General features: G+C 49.8%; 2 protein-coding genes across 2 annotated transcripts in view; both read left to right on the top strand.

Annotated features, from left to right (window-relative positions):
* Positions 1-100, top strand: part of LOC115308156 (ubiquitin carboxyl-terminal hydrolase 42-like) — a 30,221-nt gene extending 30,121 nt beyond the window's left edge. Inside the window, exon 13 of the mRNA XM_029965980.1 lies at positions 45-100. Within this exon, the coding sequence (XP_029821840.1) occupies positions 45-100 (56 nt within the window). The remainder of the gene's footprint in view (positions 1-44) is intronic.
* On the top strand, positions 32-9,043 carry LOC108643924 (ubiquitin carboxyl-terminal hydrolase 42-like). The gene is made up of 10 exons (XM_029965942.1): positions 32-154; positions 738-938; positions 1,325-1,432; positions 1,508-1,610; positions 1,737-1,804; positions 1,965-2,073; positions 2,967-3,078; positions 3,412-3,552; positions 3,761-3,861; positions 8,869-9,043. The coding sequence occupies exons 1-10, from the start codon at positions 130-132 to the stop codon at positions 9,041-9,043; spliced, it is 1,143 nt and encodes a 380-aa protein (XP_029821802.1). The 5' UTR covers positions 32-129.
* The last annotated feature ends 6,892 nt before the right edge of the window (positions 9,044-15,935 follow it).

The following is a 15,935-nucleotide window of genomic DNA, read 5'->3' as shown; positions in this document are numbered from 1 at the left end:
GTTTTTATACTTTCGGTGAGCTACAGTAATTTCTTTGCAATTAGGTGACGGGATTGGTGCTGTTCTCTTTCTGGAGAGAAAGACATCCTTGGTCATCTAAAGCATTGCACTCTCTTCCTGAGAGAGGCAATGGCCACAGCAGGGAACGACTCCTGTGAGTAATAGCTTCACCAGCAGGTTTGGACTTTGTGAACTGCCACAGACAAGTGACGTGGCTGGTGGTCAAATCCCAGAATGATGTGCTCACAACCTAGAGTGATCTCTGGGATGTTTCCTGAGAGCAGTCAAACTGACCCCCGTGTTTACAATTAGACCCAGGAAAACACCTTTTGTCACTCCTCTGACACTAGGTACAAGACTTTGAAAGCTGCCATTGCTCGTAGAGAGGTCTGCCATCCTTTGGGTTACCTTCCGTGCTCAGTATTTACTTGTTTTCAACAAGTTACAATCAGGAAAAGGGATGGTTTCACTGATAATCCACTCTAGAACTCTACTGAGAAAGGAAGGTAGCCTGCGGCCCAGAAATCAGATTGCGGGTTTGTTGGACTCTCAGCAACGTAAACAGGGGAATGGATTTTTCCAAAACAGTAAATTTAAATGGCACAGTTTAAGCTTCCCCCGATGTTGTTGGGTTGGCAGTTAAAGCAGATGGTCCTGAGTGCTCCTGTAGAGACCTCACTGTTTAAATATGCCTTTGTGCCTCGTTTCATCTCTTTCCAAATGGAATTTCCCTGCAGTCATTGCCGAGGGAATGACTCCGCCACAAAGGATCCTCTTTCCCCCCGAGAAGATTTGCATGGTCTGGCAGCAAAGACAGAGTGCTGGAGCAGGACTCCGCAATGTGGGCAACACATGCTTCCTTAATGCTGTCCTGCAATGCCTGACATACACCCCGCCGCTGGCCAACTATCTGCTCTCCCGCGAGCACAGCCAGGCCTGTGAGTACTCTTAGGGACATCTCCCTGTGAATCTGTTAATCAAATCCCAAGGATTCCCAGAACCTGAAATTTGATTTAGGAGAAAAGCAGCCCTTTGTCAGACCCAGAACTTGTGTTCTTTGTACACTCAGGAGCCACCTGTCCTGTCCAGCTGTCTTATTCTTCATGAAGGCACATCTTTCTAGCTCTGGGTCTCTCTTCCTGCAAGTTAAAACCTCAGTTTAGCATTCCTCTGAAGAACATTTTCTATGCACTAAAACGTGCCGTGCTTGTTGAAACACTGGGAGGAGTGGCATATTGCACTGGAGTGGGAGTGGAAGAAGAGGAGTATTCCACCACGAGGGATATTTTGCTAACCAGAGGACCTTCTCTCCCTCCCTCCTCAGGTCGCCAACAAGGCTTCTGCATGATGTGCATCATGGAAGCGCATGTTAACAAGGTCCTGCGTTCAGTCAGTGCCATCCTGCCTTTGGCTGTTCTCAGGGTTTTCAGATGTATGTGATTTCAGGTTCTTTGACAGGTTTTCTTCCCTTCCTGTAGGAGACAACTACTAACTTCCTGTTTCTTAGTCATAGGAGAACATTTTCAGCTTGGCAGGGAGGAGGATGCCCATGACTTCTTATGCTGTACTGTCAATGCCATGCAGAGAGCTTGTCTGAGTGCAAGCAACGAGTAAGCACAAGCAAGTTACCTTTACAAAGTTCTGAGCCCTTTGGACTCCTTGATGTGGCCTCATCAAGGAAAACCTCCAGCCGGGGCTTGGAGGAAGTAATGCTCTGTCTTACTACTTGTTTCCAGCTTGGACATATCATCTCAATCTACTACCATTGTCCATCAAATATTTGGAGGCTTTCTGAGATCCAGAGGTATGTTTCTACAACAGCTGCTCTCCTTGGCACTGCCTGTGCCCTTCTGTCTGCCTGTGCCCAACAGCTGGCCCTGGGACTAGCAGGACAGGTACAAGGAGCACAAAGCAGGACCATCGTTCAGCTCACCATTGCTCGGCATTTTGATTTTTCCTTCCAGTCATCTGCTTCAGCTGCAAAGCCATTTCTGATTCCTATGAGGCCTTCCTGGATGTCCCCTTGGATATCAAAGTAAGAGGTTTTGCAGTTGTGCTTCAAGACATGGCAAGGCTTTTCAGAGTCCACACATTTGTCCTGAAAGCATAGACTGTGAACACCAGAGGTCTTGGTCGTGGATGGGAAGGGGAACGGATGTTGTCCTCCTGCAGAGGCCATGGCACTGGTCTCTCTGTAGGTGCTGGCTTGAAGCTGGACAAGCACCCATTATGCGCTCTGCACCCTTGACATATCCTCATCCTTCTTTCCTTTGCCCTCCTTCAACACCTGTCTGGCTTCCAGGCTGATGGGTTGGATTGTTTTCACTACTGATGACCCTACATAATAACATCAGTGGCTCAATGGCAGGTGATAGAGAGAGGGAGCTCTTGATTGCCCCTGAGAACCTCTGGGACAGGGGAAATGTTCAGCACCACACTCTCTTTCTGGCTCCTTCTGGATACAGCTTGCAGATTCATGGCGGGTCTCCTCAGCATCAGCTACAGGGGTTTTCTTGTCAGCTCCTGGAAAATGTTTGGGCCAGGGCATTTGCTGTAGCTCAGTGCACCGATTTCTCAATTCTCCAGGCAGCCTCATCCCTCCCTGCAGCTCTGGAGGACTTTGTAACACCTGAGCACCTGGATGGTGAAAACTGCTTTCAATGTAGCAAGTAAGATGATTCCTAACAACATATTAACACTAGACTCTGTGGGAGGGGGCTACAAGTCATTGAGCAGAAGTCATCTTCTCGTGGAAGTTTACTGCACACTGATGAGACACAGTTTTGTTTGTCTGGTTTTTTGGGGGAGGGGGGTTGGGGTTTTTTCTTTGTTTGTTTGTTTGTTTTAAATATGGCAGCGAATTGCCTTAAAATAGCATAAGGATGCACGAGACAAGAAAGGTTGTCTGACTGCCTTGGTGGAAGATAGGGTGCATTTCAGCGCTGTGCTCTGTGCTTGGTTTCAAGGTGTGAGAAGAATGTTGCCGCCACTAAGAGGTTCACTGTCCACTGTGCACCCAAGGTTCTCACTGTGTGTCTGAAGAGGTTTGACTACTTCACTGCTGGGAAGATCAGCAAGGTGTGTACACTATTGGTGTGCAGCTTTCTCTTCAAGAAGCAGATTTCCTAAAGCAGGATGCTTGTCACAAGCTGCTTGTGTTGGGTTTTTTGTGGTCCCTTCTGGGGAGTGGAAAGTTCCTGTGGGAAGACAGGCAAGCACTGTGCTCTGATAGGGCTGCTTTGACTGAGAAGGGTTTCCTGCCACCCAAACGATTTTATGTTGCTTTATGGAAAACCAAGTGCCCATGAGCCCCCGAGATGTATTGATACACCTGGACTGGCCCCTGCACTTGGTAGGTTATTTCATGTCCCAGACCAGGGTCATTTCTGAGCCCTCTTGGTCTCTCCATAGCTTGTAGAGTATCCGGAGTACTTGGATCTTCGCCCATACATGTCTCAGGCAGATGGAGAACCACTCCTCTACTCCTTATATGCTGTCCTGGTGCACAGTGGTGTCAGCTGTCATGGAGGACACTATTTCTGCTACACAAAGGTAAAAGAGCAACTTCCTTCCCAATGGGGAAAAATGTGTGCTGGGGAAGATAAACTTTCCTGTCAGTGTTACTGACAGCCAAAGTTTTGGGGCAGAAGGCCTCCTTAGTGGCTGGACTGCATTTGTTTTGACATGCTCTCGGTTTGGCAGTTTCCTACCCGTGTTTTTGGAGAGAAACCATGGAGAGATCCTTGCCTTTTTTTTACAGGCCAGCAATGGATTGTGGTACCGGATGGACGATGAATCTGTGCAGCTGCGTTCCATTGACACAGTTCTCAGGCAGCAAGCCTACCTGCTGTTCTATGCCAGGTAATAACCAGGATTCAAATATGTTCAGAATACATTTCCTTTTCCTCCTTTGCACTTGTGCTTCTCACCTTCCTGAGTGTTTTTCTCATCAAATGAAATTACTACCTGCATCATTCAGTGCTGTCAAATCTGAACTACTCCGTGTCTGTCCTTTACTGGGCTTCAGGCTGCGGCCCGGATGGAATCTGCTACTTGCCTGGTCTCTGATGTTGACTCTTGTAGATAAGAGGACTTAAAGAGGACCTCCAGGAAAGATGGGGAGGCACCATTTGTCAGGGAATGTAGTGACAGGATGAAGGCTATCAGTTTCCAGCTAACAGAGGGCAGGTTTACACTAGATATTGGGAAGGAATTCTTTGCTGTAAGGGTGCTGAGACACTGGCACAGGTTGCCACAGCATCTGTGGGGGCCCCATCCCTGGAAGTGTTCAAGGCCAGGTTGGACAGGGCTTGGAGAAACCTTGGAATAGTGGAGGGTGTTCCTGCCCACCACAGCGGGGTGGAACAAGATAAAGTTAAAGGTCCCTTGCAACCCAAACAAGTCTGTGAATTTATGAAATGGAGGCTGTGGGAGGTATAGAGATGAGGTTTTTGTTGGGACAGAGGCAAACTTGGTGGGAAGACCCACGCTGAGTTTCCCATTAGTGTCCTTGGTTAAGTCTTCTCTCTGTCATAGAAGCCTCTCTGAGAAAATGACTGAACCCCAGAGGAGGTTGCAACAACAGCTCTAAACTGAGATCACTCTTTTGTTTTTCTCCAGATGCTCTGATCTGAGAATTGGAGAAAGGGCTTCTTCCTCACTGGCACCATCACATGCCCCTTCCTTCCTCAGTCAGTGTGTGGCCAGCAGCAAGCAGGCGGGCTCTGTTGGACCACAGGGTCTGACTGGTAGGACTAAGGTAACTTTGGGGTCACGGGTCAGGGCATCAGAGGAATAGTGGATTTCTTTCTGGGATCTCAGCATTTCTCTTTTGACCCTCACACACCGCACCTTTCTTCACAACCACAACGCTGCTCCCTCTCCAAGCATCCCACCTGGATCCATCCCTTTGGTGCGCCTCTGGCCTTTTGGTCTTAGTAGCCCTCCAAAAGAGCCTTTTGGAGGCCCCAAACTGTCCTGTCCCAGAACTTGTAGGGGTTCCCCACTGCTCTGATCCTTTCAGGAGAAAAGGGCAGGAACTCTGCACAGCTCTCTTTGCAGGGCATGAAGGACACTGGCAGGGAGCGGTCCCGGAGCAGATTCCCTCTGTGGGGCAGGGATCTGCGCAGCTGCTCTGGGGACACCACAGACTATGACGACGCTTCAGAGAGAAGAACTGGTCCTCCAAGTCGTGACCGTGGTCCTAGGGATAGCACAGCTGCAAGGCCTTCCAAGAGGATCTGCCGGTGGGCTCCCGCTGCCAGGGCTGCTCAGGAGCAAACCTTGCTGAGGCAGAGGGAGCCAAGCAGATCTGTGCGGGGAACTTACAACCTTGGCAGCCGGTTTGTGCAGTACACAGACTATGACCGCTCACTGCGGAAGAGAAAGAGGGAGAGAACAAGTCCTCCACGTTGTGACCAAGTCTTAGTGAATCCTGCAGTTCCAGGGCCCTCCAAAGCCAGCTCCAAGCAGGCTCTCATGCTCCGGGCTGCTCGGGAGCAAACCCGACAGAGACAGAGAGAGCAAAGATCAACAGGGCGGGGCTATGATTGCCACAGCCAGGTTGTGCAGCACACAGACTACCGCCCTTCAGAGAAGAAGAGGAGGGTTTCCACGCCCCAGAGATTCACGTCAGACAAGCATTCAGGGCACTCTGGCAATGATGGCGTTGGATTATGGCCCTGGCTCAAGCAGAACAAAAGACTAGCACTGCGTTTATTAGCCAAGGCATCCTTGTTTTCGACACGCCTTCTCAGACCTGAGTGAATGATTTAGCTAAGTAGATGATAGTTACAATAATATAGAAATATCATTAGAAATATAGAAATATATATAGAAATATAGAACATATATAGAGAAATATATATAGAAATATAGAATATATATATAGAAATATATATAGAAATATAGAATATATATAGAGAAATATATATAGAAATATAGAAATATATAGAGAAATATAGAAATATATAGAGAAATATAATATAGAAATATAGAAATATATATAGAAATACCGAATATATATACATAGAAATATATATAGAAATATAGAAATATATTTAGAAATATAATATAGAAGTAATATTTTATAATACATTATTACATGTTATATATCTTCAGCAATAGATAGTAATAGTATAATAAATATTATTAAAATAATAAAATAGTAAATACTAAAATACTTTAAGCAGAGTTATTTATTCCACATTGTAGATAATTATAGCTGGAAACATAGTGCAGTATTTGGAAGCAGTGTTGAAGCAATTATATTAAAGCTAAGAAAACAAATATTAAGTAGAGATTGTGCAGCACACAGACTACCGCCCTTCAGAGAAGAAGAGGAGGGTTTCCACGCCCCAGAGATTCACGTCAGACAAGCATTCAGGGCACTCTGGCAATGATGGCGTTGGATTATGGCCCTGGCTCAAGCAGAACGGAAGACTAGCACTGCGTTTATTAGCCAAGGCATCCTTGTTTTCGACACGCCTTCTCAGACCTGAGTGAATGATTTAGCTAAGTAGATGATAGTTACAATAATATAGAAATATTATTAGAAATATAGACATATATATGGAAATATAGAATATATATATAGAGAAGTATATATAGAAATATAGAAATATATTTAGAAATATAATATAGAAATATAGAGAGAAGTAATACTTTATAATACATTATTACATGTTATATATATTCAGTAATAGATAGTAATGTTATAAGAAATATTATTAAAATAATAAAATAAGAAATACTAAAATACTGTAATCCGAATTATTTATTCCACGTTGTAGACAATTATAGCTGCAAACATCTCAGCCTCGGCCATATCAATCAACATAACTGGTCTACTCTGGCCTCCAATCGGGAGGCCTGGAGACACACCATCTATAACGCTCCTGTTTCCTTTGAGAACGCACGCAGAATCCCTCTCGAGGAGAAAAGACAAGGGAGAAAGAATCATGTCTTGCAGAATATACCACCTAGGGAGTCTTTCTGCTGTGCCTTTTGCAATCGGATATGTCTATCTCGCATTGGCCTCCTAAGCCACCAGCGTGCTTGTAACAAATGTGGATGGAGCCTTCTTAAATCTTGGTTCGAGAAGCCCAGCCACGATGATGTGTTTAAGACGGGTGTTCCATAATTTAGTGTTCTCACTGAAACCATGCAAATCGTGCGCCACTCGCTCACTTCCCACTCCTCCTTTCCTTCCCACTCCCCCTCCATCCGGAGGCAGGCTGGACGGGAGAATTGGAGGCACAAAAGGTAAAGATGGCAGGCTGAGAGAAGAACAACTTACTGGAAACGGCAATGAAATAAGAAAACAGTACAGCAACAGAACAGTAACAGAAACAATACTAATAACCGAGTGTACAAGGGAGGCAAATGACTCACACATGATTGCTCACCAGTTGGTGCCCAACTTTGCCACCACGCACACAACCTGGAAGAGACCCCTTCCCCCATCCTTGACAAAATGAGGAATAACCTCTATGTCCTGGCTGTGCCCCCTCCTGGATACTGCCCAAATTAACACTGCCCTGACCAGAAGCAGGACAATCACCTTCAGGATCTGCAGCACAGCTTTCGGCTCTGCACCGGAGGCACTGGATCCCTCCAGGCCAGGGAGGGGAGACATCAGAGATGAGCAGACTTTGGAAATCCCTCACCTCTCACTCCGGCCCATTTTTTCTCATTTTATGGGATGGAAGAATACATACCCAACTCCTCCCAGTGTCCTTCTCACTGGAAATCCCCTGAGCTTTGATTCCTTTGCTGACATGCTGCTTCCTCTGGGAAAAGCAGCCAGAAAACCCAAGGCCATTGCTTTGAGTGAAGGTCTTTCTTAGAACACTTTTCCTGAAGTGCACCCAGGAAGGCTGGGCTGCAGCAGCACATGGCCCCCATGGCTTTGCTACATCTCCTCCAGAACACCTGGAAGCCCTTCTCTCACCATCCAGCGGCTCCCCTGCCCTGTCTTCCCCACCCCACAGGGATGCTGCCGAGGAGTTAACAAACTTCACAGTTCAATCCTGATATCCCACTGCTGACTGGGATGGGGGGAGACCAGGGCCAGTTTTGGCCCCCATCAGCACCAGCTCTTGGGACAGCCAGGCTCTCTCCTGACATGTGGGCTCATCTCTGCAGCTTTGCTGTCCTCCACAGGGCGTTTGCTGAAAAAAATCATCTTCTAGAAAAGATATATGACACCAGCCCAGGGGTCAGCAGCACCACATGAGAGCTTGGCAAGATGCCCTGAGGACAGCCAGGCCAGGCAGAGAGAGGTGGAAGGACCACAGGGGCTCTCTGAAGCAGCCCCATTGTACAACATAGACAAGGGGGCTAAATAAACACTGGGCTGAAAGATGAGAGTGCTCTTCCAAGGGAAATTTACAGCTGCTGGACAGGCCTGGGGCTCTTGCTGGAAAGCTTCAGTCTCTGGGCTCCCGGTGCCCAAAGGCATTGCAGATAACTCCTTCTCAAGCAATGGCAGGGAGCAGGGTGGAGAAGTCAAGGATGAGGCAGATCAGAAAGACTGGGGCAGCACAAAGACATCTACAAGGGAGAGAGACAGCATCTGAAAGGCACTCCTTGCTGACCTATGAGCTGGTGCCGTGGGCTCTACAACTGCTGCCTGCAGTCAGCTTGGAAGCTCCGGCAGTTTTAACAGGAGGTTTGTCTGCAAACAAGATGCAGAGACGTTACGATGATGGATGCGGGTATATTCCTGACCTAGGCTCTCCAGAGGGAGATTCGCTGTCTCCTCATGGGCCATAGAGGCTTTTAGTATGGGATGAACTTCACTTGGTCTCCCCAAGCTCATGTCCAACCTGTTCCATGGCCTCTGACTGCGATCTGCTGTCCACCTAGCTTCATCCCCCCTCACAACCCTGGGGACTCCTTGGAGATGAATGGCTGCTGTGCCAGCACCTACTGCTCCAGGAAGGGAGTGCAAGGTGAAGATGCTACACTGGCAGGTGCAAAGAAGGTTCATTTTGCCATGGGATCCCAGGAGGTCACCATGCACATCGTCAATGGGGTCTGAAAAAAGAAAACTTACAGATGTTGAGGCAGCTGAGCTCATCAAGCACATGTAGAAAAGCTCCTGATTTCAGTATGGCTGGCTCTTTTGAAATGCCCCAGGAAGGAAGATTTGGTCTCAGGCATCATCAGCCCCATTGGCCAGTCTAGACAGAACTGCCTGGACTTGAATCAGAAGTTTGTGGATAAGAGATTTAGCTTCATTTAGCTAGAGATGGGATATCTCTCTCCAGTGAGCCAGCTGCTTGCCATTCCGTTAGTCCCTGACCACAGGCAGCACTGAATCTGTGATCTCTCCCCCTCCAGTTTCTCAGAGTCCCTGGGTAACCCTGAAAGCACTGCTTCAGTATCAGCTTCTGCAAGAGGCCTTCCAAAAAGCAGCTAGGGGATTAGGTGAGGGGAAGAACCAGAAAATCGCACACATTCTTCCCTGGATTCGTGAAAGACAATAAGAAAGAAATACAAGACCCCCAAAAGCAAGTCCACTTGATGGGAGCGGCAGGGGAGCATCTCTGGTTCAGTAGTGATACGACGCACTCAACTGCAGCTTGCAGACAAGAATCCTGAAACCTTCCAGTAGCCAAGATTGCCACCTGATCCCAAGGTCCCCTGTCCTCTGCCCCATGCATTTCCACGGGACCAAAGCCCCTATTCACAGCAAAAGGAAAGTATGTGAATGTACACACATGGTAACTTGCTCCTGGCCTTTTCAGCCTATGGAGGAAGACAACTTCCCTCATTAGAAAATGAAGCAGGTCTGACCTGGACTTTCTCAAAACACTCTAAAGCCAGAGGCAGGTTTCTCCCACAAGCGACAGCAAAGCCCTCCTCCTGCCCATGTTGTTTGGGAAATGGCACAAGAACCAGGAGAATCACAGAGAGATTCACCCCTTCAGAGACACCAGTGAGTGCAGCCCCTCCTGACATCATCCGCGCAGAAGCCTCCAGCCCTTGGGATGACTTTGCCTCCTAACAGAGGTGCCAGAGCATCTGATCTGGATTTCCCAGGCCTGCCTTAGTACCAGGCCACAATAATTGTCACAGCATCCCAGCCTTTCCTTGCTCGAGCCAGTCTGTTTATAGGTTGTTTGGATCTCCACCTCCACATTGCAGGGGGCTTGAACACCACTGATCACATCCACTTGTACCTCTGACCTGAAGGGAGAGGAAGATTTCCCCGTTTGCTGTTGTGGCAAGTGGCGCCTCTCTGCAAGAGATTTCATCTCCTGCTCGGGGCCCCTCTGCACTGACCAGGCTCACTCCATGCTGCTGGACCTCTCCCAGCCCCTCTAAGCAGGGCTCCGCTCAAGTCTTCGTAACAACTCCCCATTCCTCGGAATAGCTTGGCACTCCTGTAGCAGTTTGGGTGGGGAATGCCAAACTCACACCAACGAATGGCTCTGTCCAATCACCTGAGGAGCAGCAGGTACCACCCAGTGCGGAGGTCAGCGCTTGAATAAAGACCTCCCCAACTTTTCTGGGTGCAGCTGGTAAGGTGATTTTGTTATAAAAGTAGCGGGGCAACTGAACTGCTTAAAGGGAGGAACAAAAGGGCACAGAAAGCACTGTGCAAAATGGCTCCAGCCTTAAATAACGTGGGTAAGGAAGGCACTGGAACAGAAGATGGGGTTTAGGCGGAGCATGCAAATTACAACCAATCATAGGAGATAGGGGCTGAACATAACCCTATACGGTACTGCGTCAAGTATCAACCAATGAAAGGACAGAACATACGCACAGTACAATACAATACAACAACTTCTATGCAAAATCTACAATTTCCTTATTAATTACACATTTTTAGACTGCCACAACCCAGCCTGCCCCATGCAGAGCCCTGGGGGTGGCTCCTGCTACACCCAATGTCAGAAGAACACCACAGGAGACCCTGGGGAGGGAAGAAGGGAAGGAAAGAAGGAAATCTCAGTGCTATGGATCTGGAGCAGCTGGGGGAACTCCAGTGCCTCCCAAGACGCCCTGTCAGACACATGAGGAACTGCAGAGTCTGGGGGGACTTTCATGGACTCTGGTGTTACTGGGAGCCTCCCCTGGCTGCACGTGAGGAGCTCTTGGGTGAGAGGGGGTGTTGGGAAGGGGGGGGTCGGTGAGTCAGAGGGGATAAAAGGGGTGGTGGGACCCCAAGACTGAATGGGAGAGGAGTGGGACCCCCCAAAAGTGGAGAGGGAGGGAGGTTGAGAATTGGGGGCTGATGGGAAAGGGGTGGGTGAGGTCAGAAGAGGGGGAAAAAGGGGAGGGTGGGACCCCCAAACTGAGCATGAGGGAGGTGGGGATTGGGGGAATGATGTGTATGGGGTGGGAGAGGGGGAAAAAGTGGGGGTTGAGACCCCAAACTAAACATGAGGGGGCTGGGGCTTGAGGGGATCATGGAAAAGTGGGAGAACCAGGGAGAGGGGTGGAAAAGGGGGGTGGTCTGGAGGGATGGACAGTCCCATGAGGGTCTTTGGGCACTGGGGGTTGGGAAAGGGGGATGGTCCCCCTGAGCTCCCAACTTCCTCTGGGGTGCTGGGGGCTGCTGGATCCAATCTCAGCCTTGCATTGTGCCAACAGTTGAAATTTAGAGCAATTCTAGAGGGGGGACTGAACCATGTTTGTCCCCCAGGCTTTAATGATGGCAAATCAGATCTATTGATAGAAAATGAATTATTTATTTTTGCAAATGATGACACAGAACAGAATTATTTAGTGAACAGTAGAAACACTAAAACTACCAGGAGTACAGGATAAGGTAGGACAGGGCACTACACTAAAGCAATTGTTGAAGCAATTCTACTAAAGGTGGCAAACAAGCAATAATTCTTAATTAGAGATGGATGGAACTCCCCCAGAGCAGCGCTGGTGGGGAGATCTCTGCTCTCAACCTCCAGCAGTGACCTTGGGGGGGTCCCCAGCCAAGGCAGGAATCTCCACACACCCCCAAGAAGGGTTCTGTTGGAAGAAGCTGCCCCTGGCAAAGGGGACTGACCCTTTGTGGTAGAAACCCATGGACTGACAGTCCTTGGACTCCAGGGCTTCCCTCACCATCAGGGGCTTCATTTGGGGTCAAACCAGTCTGGGGTCCAACATCTCCTGCCTTGTCCCGGCCCCCTCTCAGCTCAGCACTGACCCCTTTGCAAATGGGGCATTGTCTTGGGGCCATTGCAGGGGGGATGTCCTGCCCCAGTGTCCCAGTGTTCCTTTAATTGCCAGAGGCCCTGCAGTGTCCCAGTGGCCCCTTGATTCCATGACCTTCTGAAACACCTCAGGCTTCCTTTGGTTCCATGAGGCCCCCCTGTCACAAAGGCCCCTGGATTCCATGAATTCCGCAGTGTCACAAGGTTCCTTTTTTTCCATAGGGCCCTGCAGTGTCCCAGTTGTGCCTTGACTCCAGGAGTACCCAAATTCTCCCCGGGTTCCTTTGGTTTCAGGAGGTCCCGCAGTGTCCCAGCGGCCCCTTCATTCCAGGCAGGCCCAGGGAGACGAAGGCAAAGACGGAGCCCCGCCCCCGTCAGCATCTTGGGGGGCGGGGGGGCAGGACCTGGGAAACGGCTGGGAAGGGACTGGGATGGACTGGGATGGACTGGGATGGAATGGGATGGACTGGGATGGACTGGGATGGACTGGGACAGACTGGGACGGACTGGAATGGACTGGGATGGACTGGGATGGACAGGGATGAATGGGACTGTCTGGGATGGACTGGGATGGACTGGGATGGAATGGGATGCTCTGGGACAGACTGGAATGGACTGAGATGGGCTGGGACAGACTGGAATGGATCGGGACACCAGGATACACCGGGACCAGGACTGGGACCCAGCAGGACCCCCCGGGAGCAGGATCTGAGCACACTGGGACCCTCCAGGACCAGAAATGGGGCAACAGGGATCATACTGGGAGCAACTGGGACCACACTGAGGGCTACTGGGAGCAACTGGAGGCCACATAGGATATAGTGGGAGTGCCTTGGAGTCACTGGGATCATACTGGTGGAAACTGGAATGTTACTGGGGCATCTGGGAGTGACTGGGAAGGACTATGAGCATGGTGAGGGCTCTACTGGGATATACTGGGAGTGTCTGCAACCATGGTGGGGGTGACTGGGACCATACTGGGAGTGACTGGGACTACATGAAGGGGAATTAGGACCACACTGGGGGCAACTGGAAGGAACTGAGTGACTGGATCTACAATAGAAGCAACTGGGATTGACTGGGACTGTCAGGAGGGAGGACTGGGATCATACTTGGAAGTGACTGGATCTGTGCTAGGGGTAACTGGGAGGAACTGGGACCATACTGGGATCACAGTGGGAGAAGCTTGGCCCATGCTGGGAGCAACTGAGACCACACTGAGGGTGACTGGGGTCATACTGGGATCATATCAAGAGTGAGTGGGATCATGCTGGAGGTGATTGGGATCATCCTGGGAGCAACTGGAAGTGCGCTGGGGATGACTGGAAGTGGCTGTGAGCAACTGGGATCATGCTGGAAGCTTCTGGGGGCAACTGGGAATGAGTGGGACCACATGGAGGAAACTGAGAGCAACTGGGAGAGACCAGGAGTGACTGGGATCATCCTGGGACTGACTGGGCGCTGAATCCGAAAAATCGGTCCGAGAAACTGCTCAGAGACTTTTTTCTCTTTAAGCAGTAAGGTATTTGTTTCTTCAACGTTGGGAGCAAGCCAGCTCGCGCTGGACAAACTTGCTCCAAGGCTTCACACAAAATCAGCATTTTTATACAATCTTTAACTGTGATTAAATGCATATTCAAGTGATTCCAACATCTCTCTCTGCAGATTAAGAATAGGCGGAGTATAGGTGGAGCTCAGGCGGGGCTTGGGGCGGTGCTTCTCTTGGCCCTCAATCCTGAGGGGACTTCCACTCTTCCTCCATGGCTCTGGGGGCTTCAACTCCTCTTCCTCAGCTTGACCTTCCTTCTCTTCCATTGTTCTTGACCCGCTCCCTGAAGCTTGGAAAAAGCCCTGGCTCCCGGCCTATTCCTCCTATTCCAATGTCTCCCTGATCCTGCTGTCTCTCTAATTTATCCCCTCTAGGCCTAGGACATGTTCCTGTACTATTCTCTGAAGCTTTGCTCCAGTCAGTAGAACAGAACGAGCACAGATGGTCTTGGATGTTGGTAGCTTGTTAGCAGGCCCAAATTTCTTCGTGAACTCTTTTGGGCCTGGCCTCCTGTTTCACCAGGGACACAGCCCGGGCCCGGGTTGTTCCCATTCCCATTGCAGGGGTTTGCATTCCTGTTCCAGGTGTTCCCATCCCATTCTAGTTGTTCCCATCCCAATCCAGGTGTCCCCATTCCCATTCCAGGAGTTCCCATTCCCATTCCAGGAGTTCCCATTCCCATTCCACGTGTTCCAATTCCCTTTCCAGGTGTTCCAATTCCCTTTCCAGGTGTTCCATCCCATTTTAGGTGTCCCCATTCCCATTCCTATTGTCCCTCCTCCCATTCCTGGTGTTCCCATCCCACTTCTGTTTTCCCCATTCCCAGTTCTTGGTGTTCCCATTCCCATTCCAGGTGTCTCCATTCCCCTTCCTTTTGTCCCCATTCCCATTCCAGGTGTTCCCATCCCACCTCTGTTTTCCCCATTCCCATTCCAGGTGTGCCCATTCCCATTCCAGGTGTCCCCAGTCTGCTCCCAATGTTCCCATTCCCATTCCAGGTGTTCCCATTCCCATTCCAGTTGTTCCCATTCCCATTCCTGGTGTCCCCATTCCCATTCCAGGTGTTCCCATTCCCATTCCTGATGTCCCCAACCTGCTCCCAATGTTCCCATTCCCATTCCCAGTGTTCCCATCCCATTTCAGGTGTCTCCATTCCCATTCCAGGTGTTCCCATTCCCATTCCTGGTGTCCCCATTCCCATTCCAGGTGTTCCCATTCCCATTCCAGGTGTTCCCATCCCCATTCCACGTGTCCCCATTCCCATTCCTGCTGCCCCCATTCCCATTCCTGGTGTCCCCAGTCTGCTCCCAATGTCCCCATTCCCATTCCAAGTGTTCCCATTTCCATTCCTGGTGTTACCATCCCATTGCTATTGTCCCCATCCCATTCCTGATGTCCCCATTCCCATTCCAGGCATTCTCATTCCCATTCCAGGTGTTCCCATTCCCATTCCATGTGTTCCAATTCCCTTTCCAGGTGTGCCATCCCGTTCTAGGTGTCCCCATTCCCATTCCTATTGTCCCTCCTCCCATTCCTGATGTTCCCATCCCACTTCTGTTTTCCCCATTCCCAGTTCTTGGTGTTCCCATTCCCATTCCAGGTGTCTCCATTCCCTTTCCTATTGTCCCCATTCCCATTCCAGGTGTTCCCATCCCACCTCTGTTTTCCCCATTCCCATTCCTGGTGTCCCCATTCCCATTCCAGGTGTTCCCATTCCCATTCCAGGTGTTCCCATTACCATTCCAGGTGTCCCCATTCCAATTCCTGGTGTCCTCAATCTGCTCCAAATGTTCCCATTCCCATTCCACGTGTTCCCATTCCCAATCCACGAATTCCCATTCTCATTCCAGGTGTTCCCATCCCAGTTCCTGCAGTCTCCATTCCAATTCCAGGTGTCCCCATTCCCATTCCTGGTGTCCCTAACCTGCTCCCAGTGTCTCCATCCCTCTCCCCGGTGTCCCCATTCCCAATCCAGGTGCCCCCATTCCCACTTCCTGATGTCTCCAGTCCCATTCCCAGTCTGCTCCCAATGTTCCCATTCTCATTCCAGGTGTCCCCATTCCCATTCCCCCTGTCCCCATTCCCATTCCTGGTTCCCAGGGAGGAACTACCGGATGCCGGAGGAGGAGCCAGAATTTATTGCCCAAAGCAGGAGATTTTCACACCAAAATTAACCCCCGGTGATGTCACCACTGTCCCCATGATGTCACCGCTCT

Source organism: Manacus vitellinus, unplaced genomic scaffold (genome assembly GCF_001715985.3).
Source record: "Manacus vitellinus isolate BGI_N305 unplaced genomic scaffold, ASM171598v3 ctg7180002429988_pilon, whole genome shotgun sequence".
Lineage (NCBI taxonomy): Eukaryota > Metazoa > Chordata > Aves > Passeriformes > Pipridae > Manacus > Manacus vitellinus.
The sequence above is the reverse complement of the archived record's forward strand: the minus strand, read 5'-3'. Positions and strand labels throughout refer to the sequence as shown.